The 17,257-nt window shown below is 41.8% G+C and overlaps 1 protein-coding gene across 2 annotated transcripts in view; it reads right to left on the bottom strand.

Annotated features, from left to right (window-relative positions):
- MTBP (MDM2 binding protein) overlaps nt 1-17,257 on the bottom strand; it is a 30,682-nt gene that overhangs the window by 12,031 nt on the left and 1,394 nt on the right. For both annotated transcript variants that reach the window (XM_081204489.1, XM_081204490.1), the window contains exons 3-16: nt 16,918-16,991; nt 16,682-16,833; nt 14,404-14,462; nt 13,391-13,535; nt 12,182-12,296; nt 10,476-10,616; nt 9,817-9,911; nt 8,909-8,981; nt 7,045-7,162; nt 6,273-6,446; nt 4,791-4,901; nt 2,557-2,715; nt 293-380; nt 42-176 (exon numbers count right to left, since the gene is read on the bottom strand). In XM_081204489.1, the coding sequence (XP_081060615.1) occupies nt 42-176; nt 293-380; nt 2,557-2,715; nt 4,791-4,901; nt 6,273-6,446; nt 7,045-7,162; nt 8,909-8,981; nt 9,817-9,911; nt 10,476-10,616; nt 12,182-12,296; nt 13,391-13,535; nt 14,404-14,462; nt 16,682-16,833; nt 16,918-16,991 (1,639 nt within the window). The remainder of the gene's footprint in view (nt 1-41; nt 177-292; nt 381-2,556; nt 2,716-4,790; nt 4,902-6,272; nt 6,447-7,044; nt 7,163-8,908; nt 8,982-9,816; nt 9,912-10,475; nt 10,617-12,181; nt 12,297-13,390; nt 13,536-14,403; nt 14,463-16,681; nt 16,834-16,917; nt 16,992-17,257) is intronic.

Genomic DNA, 17,257 nt, shown 5'->3' with positions numbered 1-17,257 from the left:
GAACTATTTAACAGTGCGCTGTGTGCCTAACAAGGCCTTACCTTTTTTGAATGTGTAAAGGCTGCAGATCCCCAATGGGCAGGCCTTCTGGGGTGAAATACTTCAGCAGCTCTCTGGCATCAAGTGATATCGCAGGGCCCTTTTGGCCTTCTTTACGGGCAAGTAATTCTGAAACCCTGGCGAGGGAAACAAAACAGATGAATAAAAATCACTAACTACACCGACAGCTGATGCTGACTAGGTAGTGCGGTTTACAAAAAAACTGCCAACATTTAAGCCATGTTAATGTTACCTCGCTTTCTGTTTAATTTTTTCAGTGCTTTCCAAGTTCTGCAGGACGTTTCTTTCTGGCCACTGCAAAGGATTTGAATCTTTCAACTCTAAATGTGAGACGTTGGAGGTGGGGCAAAGGGAGGGGGGAGGAGGAATAAAGTCAATAATACCATAACTCACTGAAAAATCTAGATGTAGCAGAGAATCTACCAGCTTCCCATTATACCTCATGGGAGTCATGTATAACTCAAAAGTTTTCATTTTTCTAAGCTTTTTGTACAGATTCTACGCCTGTGGCAACTACTGCGTACACCATTATAATGAATCCTATTAGCTCTGACTGTACTTTGCAGCATCAACAAAAGCAAACAGCTGGAATGATCAACGAAGAGCGTTAGAACATAGCAAGATCAGAAAAGCATCTTAAAATATTAACTTTTCTCTAAAACATGTGCTGTGCATTTTGCTTTATGCATTTTGTACAGTGGTACCTCGGTACAGTAGTACCTGCCAACCTAGCAGTTCAAAAGCACGTCAAAGTGCAAGTAGATAAATAGGTACCGCTTCGGCGGGAAGGTAAATGGCATTTCCGTGTACTGCTCTGCTTTGCCAGAAGCGGCTTAATCATGCTGGCCACCTGACCCGGAAGCTGTACGCCGGCTCCCTCAGCCAATAAAGCGAGATGAGCGCCGCAACCCCAGAGTTGGCCACGACTGGACCTAATGGTCAGGGGTCCCTTTACCTTTACCTTGGGTTACAGACGCTTCAGGTTACAGACTCCGCTAACCCGAAATAGTATCTCGGGTACTTTGCTTCAGGATGAGAACAGAAATCGTGCTCTGGTGGCGTGGCAGCAGCAGGAGGCCCCATTAGCTAAAGTGGTGCTTCAGGTTAAGAACAGTTTCAGTTTAAAAATGGACCTCCGGAACGAATGAAGTACTTAACCCGAGGTACCACTGTACTTGAATGTCGATCTTAAGTTCTGCCCAACCGACTGGAATAATGGGATTCAAACAAACAAATCAACCGAACACCACTTTTTTGGTAACTCATTAAAAAGGCACACTTCCCCCCCCCCTCATGACTGGTCTTGAAGACTTGCATTGCACCTCTTTCTTGGAATTAAGCCGCTTATTTCCCCCCCACTCCCTCTGTGTTTGTGTACTGTGTGTGCCCCATGAGCACATGCTGGCGCCCAGCCCTCAAGAAAGGTGGTGAACCCTCAATGTGGCCTTCAAGGCGAGAGAAGTCAGCCACTGCATCCTATATCTCTGCGTTTCTAGTGCCAGATTAAGGCACACTTGTTCTCCCAGGCTGTTGGAGGAATCTGATTTGATTGGTTAACGCCTGCTGCTTTAATTCTGCTGGCATTGTACCAGGGTGTTGATGGCCATTCCCTTTAACATTTTTGGTGGTGGTTATAGTGGTCGTTTTAACTTTGTAATCCATGTTTTATTGCTTTTAGGCTGTTTTACATGACACAATTGTAAACCACGCTAAGAGCTTGATTTGAAGGAGTGTGGTTCAAAAGTTGGATGAATAATAATATTAAAAAGCCAAGATACAAACAAGCTGCTTTTACTCGCTTCACTCCAGCCAAGCCAAGAAAGCTGCCGTTTACTGCAGCTTCCGGTTACATCTGAAGAGGGAAAATATGATTAGTGGCTTCTAAACAAGCCAGGATATTAAATCAGCTTTAAAAAATTTTTGGAAGTCAATGTTAAATCACATCGTCACATTCTGGCTTGCTTAGTTCTCTAGTTTTCGCTGCTCTCTAGCTTGTTTCGCTGCTCTCGCCAAGGAAGGAGAACACTCACTGATGTCCTTAAGGGAAAGAATGTCATGATTGATAGGTACAGTCGTACCTTGGTTTTCGGGCAGCTTAGTTCTTGAATGTTTTGACTCCTGCAAACCCAGGAGTGAGTGTTCCAGTTTGTGAACATTCTTTAGGAACCTGAACGTCCGACGGGGCTTCCGCAGCTTCTAATTGGCTGCAGGAGCTTCCTGTAGCCAATCAGAAGCCGCGCTTTGGTTTCTGAATGTTTTGGAAGTCGAACGGAAGGTACGACTGTGCACATATTGAGGATGATGATGATGATGATTTATTACCTGCTCTTCACCCTAAGGTCCCATGGTGGGTTGCAACATTGAAACACAATATTAAAAACAGCTTAAAACAACTGACAATCACAGAAATCAGGTGGGTCCTAAAATATACACCTCAAGTATCAAAAGCCAGCATTTTCCCAAGTGATAATAACTATGCAGCCAAATTATGCCTACCACAAGCTGTACCCTGGACTTTGGCTTTGACAGGGGCTACAGGACGATTTAGCTGGCTGGTGCTCCACAACTCTAAATAATGTTCTCTGGTACATGTCAGCAGGGTTTTCAGTTCGTTGCTTGAAACCACCGGGAGCTGTCTGGCAGATTCCTGCCTTTCTGCAATAGAGAACACAAAAACTCAGCTTTTCTTCTTCTTTGGTTACTGACATGGTACTCTCAACGCGAGGTATATAGTGATGTTAATCAATAACAATTTACTAAAGTAACAACATCACCTCCGACCGAATGTTGCTGCCAAGAAAAGAAAGAAAAGCAATCTGGAGGCAAATGTGAATCACCTTTACAAAAAGCTACCAAGGAAAAAATATGCATTTGTTCCAGTAATCTCTTCTCATTTGCAGCCAATAACAACAATAAATGTTTGTCGTTTCTAGCAGACAATTAATAATGCACTTTCCTCCAAGGTATTCTTTTAATTAAATAAAGTCTTCATGATTCACTGAACTAGATTAAGGCAAGCAGTGATTCCAGTGTAGCATGGAAATCAGAAGGAACCAGTCAAGAACGAATTGTCAAGCAATACGGATAGAATTCCCATCTCTCAGTTGTCACAAACCTCAACAATATAATCTACATAACATGCAAACTGTTCACTAATTCAGCAAATGAGGCATATTAATTCATGAATTTTGTGTCTACTTCCAACAGTCGCCACAGGAAGTTTGGGAAGGAGTAGTGGGAAGTGTTGTTGTTTTTTAACCCAGCCATTTGCTAACGCCTAGCTATTTGCTCTGGGACGCAAGTGGCGCTGTGGGTTAAACCACAGAGCCTAGGACTTGCTGATCAGAAGGTCGGCAGTTCGAATCCCTGTGACAGGGTGAGCTTCCGTTGCTTGGTCCGTGCTCCTGCCAACCTAGCAGTTCGAAAGCTCCTCAAAGTGCAAGTAGATAAATAGGTACCGCTCCGGTGGGAAGGTAAATGGTGTTTCCGTGTGCTGCTCTGGTTCGCCAGAAGTGGCTTAGTCATGCTGGCCACATGACCCGGAAGCTGTACTCCGGCTCCCTCGGCCAATAAAGCGAGGTGAGCGCCACAACCCCAGAGTCGGCCATGACTGGACCTAATGGTCAGGGGTCCCTTTACCTTTAGCTATCTATCAATTCACCAAAGCATGCAGGAAACATAGCTGGTGGCTATAGTCTCACCCTGCTTCTGCTGTTCCTGTAGTTGAAGGCTATGGGACAGCTCCCCACATATGCTTAAAAACGATTTTGCAGGGGGTGCTCCTTTTTCCAAGGCCTCACCTGGAGCTTTTGTCAAATGGGTACCAAAAACAAAATATCCTCCCTTAGCGCTTAGCTTGTTGTTCAGAAGAAAATGGAAGGTACTCGTAGTCAGCCGAAATAAGATTCAGGCAGCATTTTTTATTTATTTGGAAATACCCACATTGATCTTAGTGGGGTTCATTGGAACATACTCCTAAGTAAGGCTGTATAGGATTGCAGCCTTAAAGCCAATCTTAACGAGGTTCACACAGATTGAGAAGAAAGCCAATGGTCCCAATGGGATTGAATTACAAGTACAGCTGTACAGAGGCATTTATTTCCTTGACTGGAATCAATCCATGAGGTAGGGAGAAGAATAGCAGCTCTGCCTCCCCTAGTGTCCCCCCTCCCAGGAGCTAGGTGACAATCTGAAGTGAGCCTGTTCTGATCGTTTACACGCCTCTCACTGTGTAGAGCACTGGGTTCATGACTTGCCCTGTTTTCTATTTGTTGCTTGCTAAATGTTTTTATTTAATCTTCGTATTACGTTAGCTCCAATAAGGAAGTGATTATTTCAACAATATACAACAAACCACTTATCCTGGTGTTCCTACAGACTACTTGTGCCCTGTTGAAATGACAAAATCTCTACTGGGTATTTGGTTTTCGTTTTGAACTTTCATCGCACCCTCCGATTCATCTATCTGCCCTGCAAGCAGGCAAAGACTCCCCTGCCCTCAAAAAAACAAAACAGAATATGTGATTTGAAGTAATTCGGGGATGACGGGACCAATTATCCTAAGCCTGGTTTGAGTTACCTGATGTGCAGTTGCAATTTTTCTTAATGACAACGCTTTTAAACAATATTTGAACTTATGAGCTTCTCCGGGGCTTATAAATGTAAATAGTGTCAAATTAAACTCCAAATTAAGATAAATGTGGTTTATATCAGTTCTCCCTGTTACTCACTCCGGCAGTGATTCAAAGCCAATGCTTGGGCACGAGCCAATTTCTTCTCTCTCTGTAAAATCTGTTCCCCGCAGAAATGTGGGAGAGATCTGATGAATTCTTCAAACAAACCTGTGTTGATAGGGAAGGGGCAGGGAGATGAGAGGTGTTCTTAAAAAATGCTGATCAAATTAGAATCTTAGAATCACATGAGAATCATAGAATTGTGGAGTTGGAAGGGACCCCCAGGGTCATCTATTCCAACCCCCTGCAATGCAGGGATCTCACCTAAAGCATCTTGGGCAGATAACCACCAAACCTTTGCTTTAAAAACCTCCAAGGAAGAAGAGTTCACAAACTCCCGAGGGAGTCCGTTCCACTGTCAAACAGCTCTGACTGTCAGAAAGTTCTTCCTGATGTTTAGCCAGAATCTCTTTTCTTGCAACTTATTGATTGGTACAAGTCCTAGCCCCCAAAGGAGGAGAAAACAAGCTTGTTCCACATTCCATGTAGTAGCCCTTGACATATTTGAAAATGGCTATTATATCTCCTCCCAGTCTCCTCTTTACCAGGCTAAGCATTACAGTGGTACCTCGGGTTACAAACGCTTCAGGTTACAGACTCCGCTAACCCAGAAGTAGTACCTCGGGTTAAGAACTTTGCCCCAGGATGAGAATAGAAATGCACAGCGGCGGGAGGCCCCATAGCTAAAGTAGTACCTCAGGTTAAGAACAGTTTCAGGTTAAGAACGGACCTCCAGAACGAATTAAGTTCTTAACCCAAGGTACCACTGTATATTGAATTATGAAATCTAACAATGCGACTGACAATGCTTAACAAGATGCCTAATAAGTACTACTATTAACATTCAATGACGTATTTCTATATTCAGACTGATCCCTTTCTATACCTGAAACCCCCTCCCAAAAAAAATTGGGAATAATATGAATAGGATGCTTATTAGCAGCTTTCCGAAACTGTTTGATCCATCAACAAACACGGGAAAAGTCACCATTTGTCCTGTCCAGCTCTAGCAAACCCCCTGCAATGTTCTAATTCTGAGACATATTTTGCTGGGAAAAGCAATAAAAGAAAACAACTAACCCCATCTTTGACAACCTGGTGCCTTCTGTTTGTTTTGGACCACAACTCCCACCAGGAGGGCTGCAGACTGGCAAAAGCTGCTCTAACCCATGCAATTGTAATACACAGCAGTGTGTATAATAGCTATTCCAAGATCTGTCTCATCAAAGTCAGTGAGAAAACACTCAGGAGAACAAGCCTGTACACAGATCTCATTCCCCGACGGAAAGAACTAATAGGCAAGCTCACAGGCTTGATTAGTTCTTAGACGTTAGAATTGGTTAAAATGATTAATATCCTTATTATCTTGGATCTAAGACTCCAAACATTGAATATATTAGATCTCTGTTTTTAAAAAGAAATTGGTGCAGTCCACATCTTGTTCTACTTGGAAGGAAAGTAATGCGCCATAATACTTACATGCTTCACTTTCTCCTGTCTTTGTGGTAAATTTTCCGGTTGTTTTTGCAAGAGTGAGTGATCCATTGATCTGACTGGCTGAATAGATCAATGTTGCTTTGCAACCTCCACGGCCGTTGCCTTGTACCAAGAAATAATAGTTGCAAGTTTCTCCTTTCAGTTCAACTTCTGGAACTAATTAGAACACAAGAAGTTGTGCAAGTAAAGGCTTCAGACCTTACTAAAGTAAACAGTAATTTGTTCAATAAACACATACAGAAAATCTAGAATAAATATTACTAAGTTATAGATTTAGGATAGCCAGGGTTCCTCTAATAAGAGAAGTAAATACATTTGAACTTTCATTAATTAACACACACACACACACACACACACACACACACAATTTCTTCATAAATTTAAAGAAAACCTGATAAATTATTCAGATTAATATATTTAGGCTGCAATGTTATATCCGCTGGCTAGGAAGCAAGCCCACTGAATACACTGGGGATTACTCCAGAGTAAACACATATAAGGTTATGTTATTAGGTCATCCTAGTATGTGAGCTCTTATTTGTATACTTAAGGAAATAGAAGCATTTCTTTTTTTATACTGCTTTAAAAAAAGCTTCAAAGGAGGTATTATTTTTATGCAAGGTTCATATACAATCCATAAAGATCTACCAAGAGTTTCAAGAGAAAAAAAGAGCAATGGGGGGCAGGGGTAATGGAAAAAGTGGGCCAGCAGGACAGGGAAAGAGTGCAAATGTAGGAAAGAAAGACAACTTACCATTAATGAGTCTGGGTTTCTGGGCTATATATTCCTTCCATTTTTTTGAGCTCAGCTGCGCGGGTAAAGGAACCAACATGCTGCTTACTCTGCAAGGCAATAAAAATAAGGCTCCTACCTGCAGAAAAAGCATATGTACACTTTTCTATTACCACGTAAACATCATAGGAGAAATATTTTTAAAGGGTCAAGTAGTATGATTGATCTTTCAAGGACAGTTGAAACGATGACAAAAGAACGCTGCTCTACCACAAAAATGGGGGGGGGGGGAACCATGGCTTCTCTAGTCACAAAAGAGCAACTTCGCTAATCCCTTCCTCCTGTGTTTGGGGGGGGGGTCATGCAAACAGGTCACTTGTGTGAACATTTATCTGCACATGTTAAGATGGCTGCCATAATGCATTACTTGTTCTGAATCAAGTGAATGCCACAAGATCCAGACCAATAAATCTGCTTGATTCTTCCCCCCCCCCTTTTTAAAAATATATCTTTAGTAATTTAAAACAAACACATTTATGAAGAACAGACGTACATACAAGTAAACAAACGTACAATCAAACAAACAAATAACAGAAAAATCAAACAAACCACCACACTATAAGATATAAGAAGACTGATATAATTATCATCATATATACTCCTGGTATTGAACTCAATTATAAAATTTATAGAAAAGAAATTTAAAACCGACTTCCAATTAATCTCACTGTACTTTGTCTATTCATTACTTATACTGCACAGTTACATATTTCTTATATAATTTCTTTTTACCTCCCTACAAACTTATATGTATACACTACAGAGGCCAACCAAAACAAAAAGTATATAAGGATTGGAGAATATTTAGAAAACTATGGAATAAAAGGAAACATCTTGGGAGAATTAGACTGATCCCAGTATTGTATAAATCTGCTTGATTCTTGTTGCAAACTGCAGCCTCACTTTAGGGCACATATTACCCTGTATTTTGGATATGGAAGATACTGAACTTTTATGCCCATTTCTCTTTATTCCATGCATTTACAACCCTAGGCATATGGCTCGTAATTTAGAAACGATGTGCACTTTCCAGTAAAAACACTAAACTATTGTTGAGTATTATCTGAGCGAGCCTAAAGGAGCCATGGGCTCATGCACTCTCTCTCTCACCTCTGCTATAGCTGTGAGAAGTGGGGAAGCTTTCATTTTCACTTTTAAACGAAACCAGAGCAAACCATTCTAACTGAATTCATGGAAACCATGGTTAAACTACGGTTCATTTAACCATGCCAGGTTCAAACCATCGTTTGTGAGCTTTGGCTTGCTGGCAATAGTTTAGAGTTACATTCATTAAATCAATGCTTCTCAACCTTGAGTCGCAAAGCTGTTGTTGGACTACAACTCCCATTATCTCTGTCCACTGGTACTGCTAGCTAGGGATCATGGGTTTTGTAGTCCAACAATAGCTGGAGACCAAAAGTTGAGGAACACTGCATTAAATATATAATTTATACTTAGAAGGTTTGTGAATAGTTCTCAGATACTACTGTGCTACAAAGCAAAGCACTTGCTATCTTTCCAAGAAACTCTCTACCCCAAATGGAAACTATGCTTATTTGTATTTAAGCTAATGTGCTCATTACTCATATTTACCAGAGAATAAGGTGACACACCAGAGACCAGAAGACATATAAAACTTAACATTATACTTGATTTTTCCAAGAGACCAGTGCTTTTTTTCTTTTAAAAAATGTTTAGGGGTACTCTTATTTTCCTACTCATATTGAAATACTGCCCCTCAATGAGGCCAAACTTAGATGCACAAAATGTTTAGGAGTATGCGTTCCCCCCCCCCCCAGAAAAAGCACTGCAAGAGACAAGATACCTTTCCACGCAGAGAAGAAATCTGATTCCAAAATAGCAGAGATTTCTCCTCCACATCAGTTCTTGCCAAGCTCCTACACAGAGAGTTAAAGAACCATTTTGTCAGGTGCTGGTGTGGTTGCTCAAGAGCAAACAGGCAAGGCTCCAACCTGACTTTTTCAGGCTTTATTATCTGTACAAACTATTTACAATGCAGAGCGTTGCAAGTCCATGTCTGCTCAGTCGCTAGCAGAATCTGGGAGTGGGTGGTCCTTATACCTTCCCCAGCATAACAGCCGTGTGGCCTCCCCTCCCTGCGCCAAAGACTACTGCACAGAATGGGCGCTGGCAAAGAGGGACTTGCCTGCCCTCCGGTTTGCTCAGGCTCGGTGTTGAGGCTCTCCCTAGCATCTTCTGATCCCAGCACCCCCTCCCCACTGGAGGTGGGGCTTCCCTCCTCGCCAGAGGAAGAACTGCTTCGCACGATCTTCGGAGGCTCCCTGTACCACACCTGCCCTTCCACCTCTCGCCTGAGCTGATAGCAGTTCCCTGACACATTTCTTCACAGAATCACAGAATTGTAGAGTTGGAAGGGACCAACAAGGGTCATCTACTCCAACTCCCTGCAATGCCCAACATGTGGTTCGCACCCACCACCCTAAGATACAAGGGTCTCATGCTCTACATCAGTGGTGTCCAAACTTTTTTTAAAGAGGGACAGATTTGAGGAAGTAAAGGGCCGTGGGGGCCAACCAAAGTTGTTAACCTTTTTTTAGGATTTTACACCAGGAAATAAACTGCCACAGGGCCCGAATTAAACCGACCGGCGGGCCAGATTAGACCCCCCCAAAACAGATTTAGGACGTGCCTGCTCTGCATGCACTCAAAGCATCTAATTCACACAAAATGAGTCTGGTAACAAAAGGATACAGCTCAAACTGAAGACCCGACACTAAAGATGAAGGCAGATGTGACAGCATCACTATCTGTACAAATTTCAATGCAGGGCAATAATAATGGAAAACCTAAGAAGAAATTAAGTTGAAAGGGTTATTAGGCAAACACATATACCACCAATGCCTCTAAATGAGATGATTCTATATGTTTGTGGCCAGAATATTAAAAAAAAAACACCTGTACAGAGAGATTTCTGTACTTCCTTTTCTCTTGCACAGTCGAAAAGCCCCATAGTGAAAATACCCTCTGAAACGGCCAAGTCACAAGGTAATGGAAAGGAAAATCAACCATGATGAGCACAACCTAGGCTCAACTGAATTCCTTGACCAAAAATATATTTTTTTATCCCCAACAGCAGCCACGCTTTAAACACATGTTGCTACATTTACTTGCATTTCTCTTCCCTAATTTTCATGTGATTAGGTAAGTGTGATCTTTCCCCCCTTTTCAGCACAGAGAGAACCTGCAGCCAGATTTTCAAATATTCTCTTTCATTTTTGCCTGTGAATGTTTTCCAGTCTCCTTAAAACAAATCTTCAATTTTACCGCATGCCTATTGCCTAGATTTAGCCACTATTGATTCCTAAAGAGGAGAAGTGCCGTTTCAAAGACACGTAAAACACAGGCTTTACCTCCGACAAACAAGTATTAGTATTCTGCCTACGTCCAGTTTCATCGGCAGTAAAGTAAGAATTAAAAGCCAAGGTGCCGAGCTGCCTTCCTGATGCAGTGCCTTTTATACAGAAGTCTGGAAAAGTAATTTCAGATCCAAACTGAAGAAAACAAAAAAGAAAAATGTAAGTGCAAAAATGTCTATAGTAGGAGTTGCATTTGTTTCTTTTTAAATTAGTCAAAAACACTTAAGGTGAAGAAAGAAAACACGACGAATGGAATTAAAAACAATGCATTACTAGATTTTTTGATTTTTTTAAAAAAAACACTTTCAAAAGCTTTTTCCTTGCTTGTGTGCTCAGATAAGCTGGTCCCACCTACATCCCCTGCCCTTCTTTCTGGGGAAGGAAGTGGATAGCAGAGAGTCCAGATCTGAATGCTGAATAATAGTAGTAGTAGTAGTAGTAGTAGTAGTAGTAGTAGTAATAATAATAATAATAATAATAATAATAATAATAATAATAATAATTCTACCCCACCCATCTGGCTGGGTTTCCCCAGCCACTCTGGGCGACTTTCAACAGAACATTAAAAACAGAATAAAACTTCAAGCATTAAAAACCTCCCTAAACAGGGCTGCCTTCAGGTGTCTTCTAAAAGTCAGATAGTTGTTTATTTCCTTGACATCTGATGGGAGGGCGTTCCACAGGGCGGGCGCCACTACCAAGAAGGCCCTCTGCCTGGTTCTCTGTAACCTCACTTCTCGCAGTGAGGGAACCGCCAGAAGGTCTTCGGCGCTGGACCTAATGCTTCTTTAAATGCACAAGTATTATTCTTCACCCCAACTCAAAATCTCCTGCTGAGATAAGAAGAGAGGAAGGCATGTGCACAACAGGAAGTGGGAGACCTGCTTCCTTTGTGTGCCTCATGCCTCTTTACTGTTTAGATGCTTCTCTATCGCCTTCACTTCTCTGTCCCTCTGTGTTGGTATCTTCACCATCCAAGGTGGATATACAGTAGTACCTTGGACCCCAAATGCCCTGGAACTTGGACGTTTTGGCTGCTGGACGCTGCAGTGATTGTTCCGGTGTGCAAACGTTCTTTTGGAACCCAAACGTCCGACGGGGCTTCTGTGGCTTCTGATTGGCTGCAGGAGATTCCTGCAGCCAATCAGAAGTCGCAATGTGGTTTTCGAACGTTTTGGAAGTTGAACGGACTTCCGGAACGGATTCCATCCAACTTCCAAGGTACAACTGTACATGCAGATTTGGGATCTACACACTGTGCTTGTAGTGACTGATGGTGCTTAAATGAGGTTTCTCTGGCAGGGAACTTGAAGCATGCCATCGTCGGATAGCCCTATCATCTTCTTTTGCCCTATCTGGCACCGGGCTTTGTGGGCTCTGCCAGTGAAGCAATTTGACAACTGGGGTGGGAAACATTTTCTGGGTTTGCAGCTCATCTGCACGATCAAGGACAACCAGAGTTAGCATGCTTCGGTTGCTATCTCAAATCTGCAAGCTCTGCCCACCCAAACCAGAATACTAGGCTGTTTCAGCCACATACACCTTGATCACTATGCTTAAAGGAACACATTTTTTTCTGTGATTCACTAAATTCAATCAAGAGCTTTGAAGCCTTTCCGTGTACGAACTTAGCATGCATTTTTCATTAGTTTGATACAGGTTGAGTCAACATGCACCCACAGAAGGTTTCACACTGATACCTTTCGCTCCCATATCTGAATCTTTCCTCTCCACAAGTCTCTGGAATCAATGCTGTTTTTTAGATTCTCGGGAGCCACAATATCTGCAGAAAGATAGCATGCGATTTTCTGCCAACTGTTGCAGAAAGAAAACATGAATGAGTTGTGCGTTTTTTACTCAAGTCTTTATATCTTTACAACTTCAGTGTTTAAGACAACAGTACAACACCAGCTATCAGCCCAGTACTGATTTATCTTTTGTAAAAGTCATATATCTTAGTAGTTGCGGGCATTATCTATATGCCTTCATTTAACCAAAGTCACTCAATGATCTTATAATTCAAATTCAGTGGTCTCACAAGTCTCCCTTAGCATTCAGTTGTCTAGCTCAAGGCTTCTTAACCCCCTAGGAAATCAGAAGGCAGCTTGATGGGCATAACAAGTTCACTTTGACACCTGAGAACATGATTCATTATTGCCAGAAAAAACTCAAACCCCGTATAAAATTTCAACATAAATCAGGGCAGAGAAGAAATGTACAGTGGTGCCTCGCGAGACGAAAAGAATCCGTTCTGTGATTCTCTTCGTCTAGCGGTTTTTTCCGTCTTGCGAAGCAAGCCCATTGAAGGATTAGCGGATTAGCGCTATTAGAGGCTTTTAGCGGCTTATCTGCTGATTGGATCAGCTGATAAGCGGCTTAGCGCTATTAGGGCTATTAGCGGCTTTTAGCTGCTTTTAGCGGCTTATCTGCTGATCAGATCAGCTGATAAGCGGCTTAGCACTATTAGCGGCTTATCTGCTGATCGGATCAGCTGATAAGCGGCTTAGCGCTATTAGCGGCTTATCTGCTGATCGGATCAGCTGATAAGCAGCTTAGCGGCTTAGAAAAGGGGGGGGGGAACCAGCAGGAACTTGCAAGACATTGTCATCTTGTGAAGCAAGCCCATAGGAGATTCGTTTTGCGAAGCACCTCCAAAACGGAACTCTTTTCTTGTCTTGCGAGGCATTCGTCTTGCGTGGCACCACTGTACCAGAAAGATACAATGCAAAGCTTTAGTCAACGTTTTGGAGGTGTGCTGCTCTTGTTTCCTCTTTAGGTGCAAACTTACATTTTGTTTATAAGAGTGCCTGCCAAAATATTACAATTTATGAACTGAGACGTTAAAATATTTTTACATAAAGTGACACAAACGCTAAAATTAGTTCTCTCGTTTAGATGGCACTACTCACATTTTGCTTTCACTTGCTACAATAGTTATTTTTGCTCCATGCCATTCTCTCAGGTGTTTCAAGGCACCGATGGCAGGTAAGCAATCTTTTAATCTAGGGGCATCTCTTTCTGAAGAATGCAATATGACATCAACCATTGTTCTTCCTGTAGAAGCAATTTCAATAGATAAAACACACATGTACAGCAAAACCCCTCACTATTAAGCACACGATAGGGTAAAGCCGTTTTATCCCCCAAAAGCTATTATCAAGCAGTTTGTCAAAATTTATAGGCTTGTTTGCAGCATTTCTCAAACATCTGGTTGCAGAACACTCAAATTTAGCAAGATGCTTTAAGAGACGCAACCTAACTTAGACATCACACCTTCACTGCTATTCTCCATCTTCTACAGATAACCCCAGAAAAAGCTGCATTTAAGCTTCTTGATATCTTTGCAGTTCCAATTTTCCTTCCACTGTATATCAATCTTCTTACTTCATGACCCCCCCCTTTCATTCCTCTAACACAGATCTGTAAATATGCCCTGGAAGGCACAGATAACTCAGTGATATAAAAATGGCTAAATAAATGTCGTCCAGCTCTGTTTGCAGCAAGCATCATCATCTTCCAAGTCCATTTGCAAGTCTATCACAGTAGCCACAGATAAAGTGTTGACTTCTTTCCATTTTGATTCCTGATCACCTTTAAGTTTTTTAAAAAACTAAATTTTGCCATACTGTATTTCTAGCAAACTGCTTTGCTGCAGAAACCTATTGCCATTTTGCTCCCAGACTATGAATGCTGGAAATACATAAGCGGAAGCACAACACCAGCTGGTGACAGTATCAAACTTTCCAGTAATGCAAAACTACTTGCCAAATACAAGAGGATTATATACAGGAGAGTCAACATGCATGCTTACTTGAATAAGGACCGCCATACGAAAAAAACTGGAATAGATCTGTTATACCCCAAATGCATTTTAAAAAAAGATATTTCAGGGGAAAATATTTGATTATTAAAAAAAGATTACCAGGAGCAGGAAGCTTATCTGCTAACAGATGTATACTCTCTGCAGACTCTTCATAGAGACTGAAACACAAACATTGAAAATAAATAAGCTATCATCTTTCAAGAATAAAAATGCTTTAAAATATTCCAAGCATTATGCAATCCACATATTTGAACTGCAAAGTATCAACATGTTTTCAGTGAGTGAAACAGATGAGTAGGCTCGCTTCTTATTTGATGTCTGGTACCAATGGAATGATGTCTGGTACCAATGGAAGTGAGAGCTGGACCATAAAGAAGGCTGATCGCCGAAGAATTGATGCTTTTGAATTATGGTGCTGGAGGAGACTCTTAAGAGTCCCATGGGTTAGGGAGGCCATAAAGATCCTATGAAAACATCCACACTAGGATGATTTAAATCAGGGGTCAGCAAACTTTTTCAGCAGGGGGCCGGTCCACTGTCCCTCAGACCTTGTGGGGGGCCGGATATATTTTGAAGGAAAAAAAATGGACGAATTCCTATGCCCCACAAATAACCCAGAGATGCATTTTAAATAAAAGCACACATTCTACTCATCTAAAAACACCAGGCAGGCCCCACAAATAACCCAGAGATGCATTTTAAATAAAAGGACATATTCTACTCATGTAAAAACACGCTGATTCCCAGACCGTCTGCAGGCCGGATTTAGAAGGCAATTGGGCCGGATCCAGCCCATGGGCCTTAGTTTGCCTACCCATGATTTAAATTTTATGTTTTTAAAAAATTATTCACTGCTTGTTAGAGCAGCCATATGCTCTAAAAAACTCTAAAAATGTCCCTCTAACAAGTCATTTACTAACACTGTTTTGCTACTTATAGCACAACCCTATGTATGTTTATTCAGAACAAACCTAACTGAGTTCAATTGGGTTTATTCATAAGTATGTACGTTTAGAATTTCAGGCTAAAGTGATGAAGCAACTTCTGTTTGACATGTTTCAGTGATCAACACACTGGCTCCCCCTTGTGTTGGCATTTAGAGTTTTCTTGTAAAATTAACGACACCTGCCATGCACCATTTATATCTGAAATAAATAATGTTTTAACATTCAACTAGTCAAAACCTCTCCAAGAAACTGCCAGGCTTACAAGGCCAAGACCTATTCAAAACTGCTGTTGTATGCAGCCTCATAACAGCCTAACATAATCATGCTTTCACAGCCCATGAATGCATTTCACGTGTTCTGACAACCGAAGAAGCTAGCCAAGTTCTCAAAAGGCATGCCCTCTTTGTAATTGCTTCCGTATCACAATTGCGTTGTAAAACTGGCGTGCCTGTATTGTCTCACTGCTTATGCTTCCTGCGAATTATCTTGAGGGACTCATTTGGTTGAAAATAAAGTTATAAAACACACACGGGCCTTCTGACCTCAGCATGGCTATTTCACTGTTCTCACTCAGCTAACAGCATCCTAAGACAAGCTATCTTGCCCTTGTTCTCCCCTGGTAAGGATCCCAGCTTCATTTTTGTACAGTGGCAATAAAACTACAGTGGTGCCCCGCAAGACGAATGCCTCGCAAGAAGGAAAACTCGCTAGACGAAAGAGTTTTCCGTTTTGGAGGTGCTTCGCAAAACGAATCTCCTATGGGCTTGCTTCGCAAGACGACAATGTCTCGCAAGTTCCTGCTGGTTTTTCCCCCCTTCCCCCCCTTTTTCTAAGCCGCTAAGCCGCTTATCAGCTGATCCGATCAGCAGATAAGCCGCTTAAAGCAGCTAAAAGCCGCTAATAGCGCTAAGCCGCTTATCAGCTGATCCGATCAGCAGATAAGCCGCTAAAAGCAGCTAAAAGCCGCTAATAGCGCTAAGCCGCTTATCAGCTGTTCCGATCAGCAGATAAGCCGCTAATAGCGCTAAGCCGCTTATCAGCTGATCCGATCAGCAGATAAGCCTCTAATAGCGCTAAGCCGCTTATCAGCTGATCCGATTAGCAGATAAGCAGCTAAAAGCCTCTAAAAGCCTCTAATAGCGCTAATCCGCTAATCCTTCAATGGGTTTGCTTCGCAAGACGAAAAAAACCGCTAGACGAAGAGAATCACAGAACAGATTCTTTTCGTCTTGCGAGGCACCACTGTACTTCCCCTCACCTTTGCATTGCCCCCTGCCTAGGATGCTGTGCTCCACTGCAGACTCTCCAGGTGAATTATGTGCAAGCCTACTAAAGTCAATGATTCCCATGGTTTTCTGGTTTGCAGCCTAGGTTTTCTGGTTCTGAAACTGTACTATTTGGGTGTATTATCAAATATTGAATCAGCTTACTCAATCAGGGATAGGGATTCCCGGCTATTACTGTCGTCGTCCTCAAAACTTTGAAAACCGCCAAGGCACGCTTCAATATTTCTTTGAATAGAGATTTTGCTTTCATCCGCCTCCAGGTCAAAATTGATGTCCTCCCAGTCACAACTGCAAAACTATCCAATCAGAAGGAAATTCCGTAAGGGTCGGGCCAAGTTATATTAACATTGTAGATAATGATGCAACTTGTGCTAACTCACCTGAGAAAACCCACATATTGACTGAATTGCAAAATACCATCCCTTCACACCTGGAGTCCCAACAAGTGAACATGCTAAAGAAAAGAAGGAAAAGAAAAAAGAAAGAAAGAAAGAAAGAAAGGGTATTAGTAGCTTGTATCCAAACCCTATTTCCTTCTTCAGATATGTTTAATGGACTGCAAAGGCTGAGTCAAGAACTGCAAGATGCTTTGTCAAAAAATATACACTAAGTAACAAAATGCAAAATATTACTGTAAACAATTGTCTTTTTGTTGCATTCTTAACTATCCTCTCTTTTCTCCCCATCACCCCAGCTCTTGCATGAAAAAGGTTTGTGAGT

The sequence above is a fragment of the Podarcis bocagei genome, assembly GCF_964188305.1.
Source record: "Podarcis bocagei genome assembly, chromosome: 8".
NCBI lineage: Eukaryota > Metazoa > Chordata > Lepidosauria > Squamata > Lacertidae > Podarcis > Podarcis bocagei.
The sequence above is the reverse complement of the archived record's forward strand: the minus strand, read 5'-3'. Positions and strand labels throughout refer to the sequence as shown.